The following is an 8,846-nucleotide window of genomic DNA, read 5'->3' as shown; positions in this document are numbered from 1 at the left end:
CTGATCAGGGACTGTTAGACAAGAAGATCTCTGATCAGGGACTGTTAGACCAGGCTCAGTCAACTCCTGCTGAGATTGAGGCTGTCCTAACATGGACGTCAGGGACTGTTAGAGAATGATTCGGGAATGTCCACACTGTCCCGCCCCTTCTCAACATCAAGCCTCCAGATTGGCTGAGTGGACGCGAGGAGCAGCTTTCCGTCCAGTAAACTCACCTCTGATTGCAGAGCTGACAGGCGAAGCAGTCCAGGTGATAGACGTTCTCTTTAGCTCTCATCACCATCTCAAAGGCTGGGATCAGCTTACTGCAGGCCGCACAGTTCCCTGTTACCCCAAACAACCTGTGGAGGAGACAGGAGGAAAGGCTGGGATCAGCTTACTGCAGGCCGCACAGTTCCCTGTTACCCCAAACAACCTGTGGAGGAGACAGGAGGAAAGGCTGGGATCAGCTTACTGCAGGCCGCACAGTTCCCTGTTACCCCAAACAACCTGTGGAGGAGACAGGAGGAAAGGCTGGGATCAGCTTACTGCAGGCCGCACAGTTCCCTGTTACCCCAAACAACCTGTGGAGGAGACAGGAGGAAAGGCTGGGATCAGCTTACTGCAGGCCGCACAGTTCCCTGTTACCCCAAACAACCTGTGGAGGAGACAGGAGGAAAGGCTGGGATCAGCTTACTGCAGGCCGCACAGTTCCCTGTTACCCCAAACAACCTGCGGAAGAGACAGGAGGAAAGGCTGGGATCAGCTTACTGCAGGCCGCACAGTTCCCTGTTACCCCAAACAACCTGCGGAAGAGACAGGAGGAAAGGCTGGGATCAGCTTACTGCAGGCCGCACAGTTCCCTGTTACCCCAAACAACCTGCGGAAGAGACAGGAGGAAAGGCTGGGATCAGCTTACTGCAGGCCGCACAGTTCCCTGTTACCCCAAACAACCTGCGGAAGAGACAGGAGGAAAGGCTGGGATCAGCTTACTGCAGGCCGCACAGTTCCCTGTTACCCCAAACAACCTGCGGAGGAGACAGGAGGAAAGGCTGGGATCAGCTTACTGCAGGCCGCACAGTTCCCTGTTACCCCAAACAACCTGCGGAAGAGACAGGAGGAAAGGCTGGGATCAGCTTACTGCAGGCCGCACAGTTCCCTGTTACCCCAAACAACCTGCGGAAGAGACAGGAGGAAAGGCTGGGATCAGCTTACTGCAGGCCGCACAGTTCCCTGTTACCCCAAACAACCTGCGGAGGAGACAGGAGGAAAGGCTGGGATCAGCTTACTGCAGGCCGCACAGTTCCCTGTTACCCCAAACAACCTGTGGAGGAGACAGGAGGAAAGGCTGGGATCAGCTTACTGCAGGCCGCACAGTTCCCTGTTACCCCAAACAACCTGCGGAGGAGACAGGAGGAAAGGCTGGGATCAGCTTACTGCAGGCCGCACAGTTCCCTGTTACCTCAAACATCCTGCGGAGGAGACAGGAGGAAAGGCTGGGATCAGCTTACTGCAGGCCGCACAGTTCCCTGTTACCCCAAACAACCTGCGGAAGAGACAGGAGGAAAGCACTGCTAGAACAGGGGAGAACATACCTCCTGTAGACACCTAGCATGATAGAGATAGACCCATGAGAGAACAGACCTCCTGTAGACACCTAGCATGATAGAGATATATAGAGACCCAGGAGGACAAACCTCCTGTAGAACCCTAGCATGATAGAGATAGATAGAGACCCAGGTGGAGAACAGACCTCCTGTAGACACCTAGCATGATAGAGATAGATAGAGACCCAGGTGGAGAACAGACCTCCTGTAGACACCTAGCATGATAGAGATAGATAGAGACCCAGGAGAGAACAGACCTCCGTAGACACCTAGCATGATAGAGATAGATAGAGACCCAGGAGACAACAGACCTCCTGTAGACACCCAGCATGATAGAGATAGATAGATACCCTGGATAGAACAGACCTCCTGTAGACACCTAGCATGATAGAAATAGATAGAGACTCAGGAGAGGACAGATCTCCTGTAGACACCTAGCATGATAGATATAGATAGAGACCCAGGAGAGAATCACTAGCAGGAAAACTATCGGCTCATGAAATCATAGAAAACAATAATCTATTGGGAGAACGACAAACTTCTTCAGGCACTTATAGTTCCGGCGTGCTTGTTCACATGATCAAACCGCAGAGATCCTGATAACTACATGTCTCTCTGGTCTGTAGGTAAGAGATCCTGATAACTACATGTCTCTCTGGTCTGTAGGTAAGAGATCCTGATAACTACATGTCTCTCTGGTCTGTAGGTAAGAGATCCTGATAACTACATGTCTCTCTGGTCTATCGGTAAGAGATCCTGATAACTACATGTCTCTCTGGTCTGTAGGTAAGAGATCCTGATAACTACATGTCTCTCTGGTCTGTAGGTAAGAGATCCTGATAACTACATGTCTCTCTGGTCTGTCGGTAAGAGATCCTGATAACTACATGTCTCTCTGGTCTATCGGTAAGAGATCCTGATAACTACATGTCTCTCTGGTCTGTAGGTAAGAGATCCTGATAACTACATGTCTCTCTGGTCTGTAGGTAAGAGATCCTGATAACTACATGTCTCTCTGGTCTGTAGGTAAGAGATCCTGATAACTACATGTCTCTCTGGTCTGTAGGTAAGAGATCCTGATAACTACATGTCTCTCTGGTTTGTAGGTAAGAGATCCTGATAACTACATGTCTCTCTGGTCTGTAGGTAAGAGATCCTGATAACTACATGTCTCTCTGGTCTGTAGGTAAGAGATCCTGATAACTACATGTCTCTCTGGTCTGTAGGTAAGAGATCCTGATAACTACATGTCTCTCTGGTCTGTCGATAAGATATCCTGATAACTACATGTCTCTCTGGTCTATAGGTAAGAGATCCTGATAACTACATGTCTCTCTCTCTGGTCTGTAGGTAAGAGATCCTGATAACTACATGTCTCTGTGGTCTATCGGTAAGAGATCCTGATAACTACATGTCTCTCTTGTCTGTAGGTAAGAGATCCTGATAACTACATGTCTCTCTGGTCTGTAGGTAAGAGATCCTGATAACTACATGTCTCTCTGGTCTGTAGGTAAGAGATCCTGATAACTACATGTCTCTCTGGTTTGTAGGTAAGAGATCCTGATAACTACATGTCTCTCTAGTCTGTAGGTTAGAGATCCTGATAACTACATGTCTCTCTGGTCTGTAGGTAAGAGATCCTGATAACTACATGTCTCTCTGGTCTGTCGGTAAGAGATCCTGATAACTACATGTCTCTCTGGTCTGTAGGTAAGAGATCCTGATAACTACATGTCTCTCTGGTCTGTCGGTAAGAGATCCTGATAACTACATGTCTCTCTGGTCTGTCAGTAAGAGATCCTGATAACTACATGTCTCTCTGGTCTGTAGGTAAGAGATCCTGATAACTACATGTCTCTCTGGTCTGTCGGTAAGAGATCCTGATAACTACATGTCTCTCTGGTCTGTCGGTAAGAGATCCTGATAACTACATGTCTCTCTGGTCGGTCGGTAAGAGATCCTGATAACTACATGTCTCTCTGGTCTGTCGGTAAGAGATCCTGATAACTACATGTCTCTCTGGTCTGTAGGTAAGAGATCCTGATAACTACATGTCTCTCTGGTCTGTCGGTAAGAGATCCTGATAACTACATGTCTCTCTGGTCTGTCAGTAAGAGATCCTGATAACTACATGTCTCTCTGGTCTGTAGGTAAGAGATCCTGATAACTACATGTCTCTCTGGTCTGTCGGTAAGAGATCCTGATAACTACATGTCTCTCTGGTCTGTCGGTAAGAGATCCTGATAACTACATGTCTCTCTGGTCTGTAGGTAAGAGATCCTGATAACTACATGTCTCTCTGGTCTGTCGGTAAGAGATCCTGATAACTACATGTCTCTCTGGTCTGTCGGTAAGAGATCCTGATAACTACATGTCTCTCTCTCTGGTCTGTAGGTAAGAGATCCTGATAACTACATGTCTCTCTGGTCTGTCGGTAAGAGATCCTGATAACTACATGTCTCTCTGGTCTGTAGGTAAGAGATCCTGATAACTACATGTCTCTCTGGTCTGTAGGTAAGAGATCCTGATAACTACATGTCTCTCTGGTCTGTCGGTAAGAGATCCTGATAACTACATGTCTCTCTGGTCTGTAGGTAAGAGATCCTGATAACTACATGTCTCTCTGGTCTGTCGGTAAGAGATCCTGATAACTACATGTCTCTCTGGTCTGTCAGTAAGAGATCCTGATAACTACATGTCTCACTGGTCTGTAGGTAAGAGATCCTGATAACTACATGTCTCTCTCTCTGGTCTGTAGGTAAGAGATCCTGATAACTACATGTCTCTCTGGTCTGTCGGTAAGAGATCCTGATAACTACATGTCTCTCTGGTCTGTCAGTAAGAGATCCTGATAACTACATGTCTCTCTGGTCTGTCGGTAAGAGATCCTGATAACTACATGTCTCTCTGGTCTGTCGGTAAGAGATCCTGATAACTACATGTCTCTCTGGTCTGTCGGTAAGAGATCCTGATAACTACATGTCTCTCTCTCTGGTCTGTCGGTAAGAGATCCTGATAACTACATGTCTCTCTCTCTGGTCTGTAGGTAAGAGATCCTGATAACTACATGTCTCTCTGGTCTGTCGGTAAGAGATCCTGATAACTACATGTCTCTCTCTCTGGTCTGTAGGTAAGAGATCCTGATAACTACATGTCTCTCTCTCTGGTCTGTCGGTAAGAGATCCTGATAACTACATGTCTCTCTGGTCTGTAGGTAAGAGATCCTGATCTAATGAATGATCTGAGAACAGCACATGGATACGGCAGGGTTGATTTTTAACCTTTAAAGAGTCCCAAATGGCACCCTAATGCACTATAGGCTCTGGACAAATGTAGTGTAACACATAGGGAATAGGGAACCATTTCAAAAGCACACTCTGTTATCTACAGAAAATAAAACACAGCTAGATTGTTGTCCCGGTGAATATCTACAGAATGACAGGTCTAGCATCAACACAGCCCTACAGAATGACAGGTCTAGCATCAACACAGCTATACAGAATGACAGGTCTAGCATCAACACAGCCCTACAGAATGACAGGTCTAGCATCAACACAGCCCTACAGAATGACAGGTCTAGCATCAACACAGCCCTACAGAATGACAGGTCTAGCATCAACACAGCCCTACAGAATGACAGGTCTAGCATCAACACAGCCCTACAGGTTGACAGGTCTACCATCAACACAGCCCTACAAAATGACAGGTCTAGCATCAACACAGCCCTACAGAATGTCAGGTCTACCATCAACACAGCCCTACAGAATGTCAGGTCTACCATCAACACAGCCCTACAGAATGACAGGTCTAGCATCAACACAGCCCTACAGAATGACAGGTCTAGCATCAACACAGCCCTACAGAATGACAGGTCTAGCATCAACACAGCCCTACAGAATGACAGGTCAGCATCAACACAGCCCTACAGAATGACAGGTCTAGCATCAACACAGCCCTACAGAATGACAGGTCTAGGATCAACACAGCCCTACAGAATGACAGGTCTAGCATCAACACAGCCCTACAGAATGACAGGTCTAGCATCAACACAGCCCTACAGAATGACAGGTCTAGCATCAACACAGCCCTACAGAATGACAGGTCTAGCATCAACACAGCCCTACAGAATGACAGGTCTAGCATCAACACAGCCCTACAGAATGACAGGTCTAGCATCAACACAGCCCTACAGAATGACAGGTCTAGCATCAACACAGCCCTACAGAATGACAGGTCTAGCATCAACACAGCCCTAAAGAATGACAGGTCTAGCATCAACACAGCTCAACAGAATGACAGGTCTAGCATCAACACAGCCCTACAGAATGACAGGTCTAGCATCAACACAGCCCTACAGAATGACAGGTCTAGCATCAACACAGCCCTACAGAATGACAGGTCTAGCATCAACACAGCCCTACAGAATGACAGGTCTAGCATCAACACAGCCCTACAGAATGACAGGTCTAGCATCAACACAGCCCTACAGAATGACAGGTCTAGCATCAACACAGCCCTACAGAATGACAGGTCTAGCATCAACACAGCCCTACAGAATGACAGGTCTAGCATCAACACAGCCCTACAGAATGACCGTTCTAGCATCAACACAGCTCACCAAATGACAGGTCTAGCATCAACACAGCCCTACAGAATGACAGGTCTAGCATCAACACAGCCCTACAGAATGACAGGTCTAGCATCAACACAGCCCTACAGAATGACAGGTCTAGCATCAACACAGCCCTACAGAATGACAGGTCTAGCATCAACACAGCTATACAGAATGACAGGTCTAGCATCAACACAGCCCTACAGAATGACAGGTCTAGCATCAACACAGCCCTACAGATTGACAGGTCTAGCATCAACACAGCCCTACAGAATGACAGGTCTAGCATCAACACAGCCCTACAGAATGACAGGTCTAGCATCAACACAGCCCTACAGGTTGACAGGTCTACCATCAACACAGCCCTACAAAATGACAGGTCTAGCATCAACACAGCCCTACAGAATGTCAGGTCTACCATCAACACAGCCCTACAGAATGACAGGTCTAGCATCAACACAGCCCTACAGGTTGACAGGTCTAGCATCAACACAGCCCTACAGAATGACACAGGTCTACCATCAACACAGCCCTACAGAATGACAGGTCTAGCATCAACACAGCCCTACAGAATGACAGGTCTAGCATCAACACAGCCCTACAGAATGACAGGTCTAGCATCAACACAGCCCTACAGAATGACAGGTCTAGCATCAACACAGCCCTACAGAATGACAGGTCTACCATCAACACAGCCCAACAGAATGACAGGTCTAGCATCAACACAGCCCTACAGAATGCCACAGGTCTAGCATCAACACAGCCCTACAGAATGACAGGTCTAGCATCAACACAGCCCTACAGAATGTCAGGTCTACCATCAACACAGCCCTACAGAATGACAGGTCTAGCATCAACACAGCCCTACAGAATGTCAGGTCTAGCATCAACACAGCCCTACAGAATGACACAGGTCTAGCATCAACACAGCCCTACAGAATGACAGGTCTAGCATCAACACAGCCCTACAGAATGTCAGGTCTACCATCAACACAGCCCTACAAAATGACAGGTCTAGCATCAACACAGCCCTACAGAATGTCAGGTCTAGCATCAACACAGCCCTACAGAATGACAGGTCAGCATCAACACAGCCCTACAGAATGACAGGTCTAGCATCAACACAGCCCTACAGAATGACAGGTCTACCATCAACACAGCCCTACAGAATGTCAGGTCTATCATCAACACAGACCTACAGAATGACAGGTCTACCATCAACACAGCCCTATGGAATGATAGGTCTACCATCAACACAGCTATACAGAATGACAGGTCTAGCATTAACACAGCCCTACAGAATGACAGGTCTAGCATCAACACAGCCCTACAGAATGACAGGTCTACCATCAACACAGCCCTACAGAATGACAGGTCTAGCATCAACACAGCCCTACAGAATGACAGGTCTAGCATCAACACAGCTCAACAGAATGACAGGTCTAGCATCAACACAGCCCTACAGAATGACAGGTCTAGCATCAACACAGCTCAACAGAATGACAGGTCTAGCATCAATACAGCCCTACAGAATGACAGGTCTAGCATCAACACAGCCCTACAGAATGACAGGTCTAGCATCAACACAGCTCAACAGAATGACAGGTCTAGCATCAACACAGCCCTACAGAATGACAGGTCTAGCATCAACACAGCCCTACAGAATGACAGGTCTACCATCAACACAGCCCTATGGAATGACAGGTCTACCATCAACACAGCTATACAGAATGACAGGTCTAGCATCAACACAGCCCTACAGAATGACAGGTCTAGCATCAACACAGCCCTACAGAATGACAGGTCTAGCATCAACACAGCCCTACAGGTTGACAGGTCTAGCATCAACACAGCCCTACAGAATGACAGGTCTAGCATCAACACAGCCCTACAGAATGACAGGTCTAGCATCAACACAGCCCTACAGAATGACAGGTCTAGCATCAACACAGCCCTACAGAATGACAGGTCTACCATCAACACAGCCCTGCAGAATGACAGGTCTAGCATCAACACAGCTCAACAGAATGACAGCGGCTACTCTTCCTGGGGTTTATTATGGATCCCCATTAGTTCCTGTCAAGGCAGCAGCTACTCTTCCTGTACCAGTCCAAAGACATGACATTGGACCGGTACAGGGGGGTATAGAGACATGACATTGGACCGGTACAGGGAGGGTATAGAGACATGACATTGGACCGGTACAGGGGAGGTATAAAGACATGACATTGGACTGGTACAGGGAGGGTATAGAGACATGACATTGGACCAGTACAGGGGGGGTATAGAGACATGACATTGGACCGGTACAGGGAGGGTATAGAGACATGACATTGGACAGGTACAGGGAGGGTATAGAGACAGGACATTGGACCAGTACAGGGGAGGTATAGAGACATGACATTGGACCGGTACAGGGGAGGTATAGAGACATGACATTGGACCGGTACAGAGACATGACATTGGACCAGTACAGGGGAGGTAGAGAGACTTGACATTGGACCAGTACAGGGGAGGTATAGAGACATGACATTGGACCGGTACAGGGAGGGTATAGAGACATGACATTGGACCGGTACAGGGAGGGTATAGAGACATGACATTGGACCAGTACAGGGAGGGTATAGAGACATGACATTGGACCGGTA

General features: G+C 47.8%; 1 protein-coding gene across 4 annotated transcripts in view; it reads right to left on the bottom strand.

Annotated features, from left to right (window-relative positions):
• Positions 1 to 211: 211 nt before the first annotated feature.
• LOC109885944 (LIM domain only protein 3) overlaps positions 212 to 8,846 on the bottom strand; it is a 90,128-nt gene continuing 81,493 nt past the window's right edge. For 3 of the 4 annotated variants that reach the window (XM_031815548.1, XM_031815547.1, XM_031815545.1), the window contains exon 3: positions 212 to 341. In XM_031815548.1, the coding sequence (XP_031671408.1) occupies positions 212 to 341 (130 nt within the window). Of the gene's footprint in view, positions 342 to 1,422; positions 1,526 to 8,846 lie in introns of those variants that run through there. The other variant, XM_031815546.1, reaches the window with a different exon arrangement.

This window comes from Oncorhynchus kisutch, unplaced genomic scaffold (genome assembly GCF_002021735.2).
Source record: "Oncorhynchus kisutch isolate 150728-3 unplaced genomic scaffold, Okis_V2 Okis09a-Okis19a_hom, whole genome shotgun sequence".
Classification (NCBI taxonomy): Eukaryota; Metazoa; Chordata; class Actinopteri; order Salmoniformes; family Salmonidae; genus Oncorhynchus; species Oncorhynchus kisutch.
This window is presented reverse-complemented; position numbering and strand designations above follow the sequence as displayed.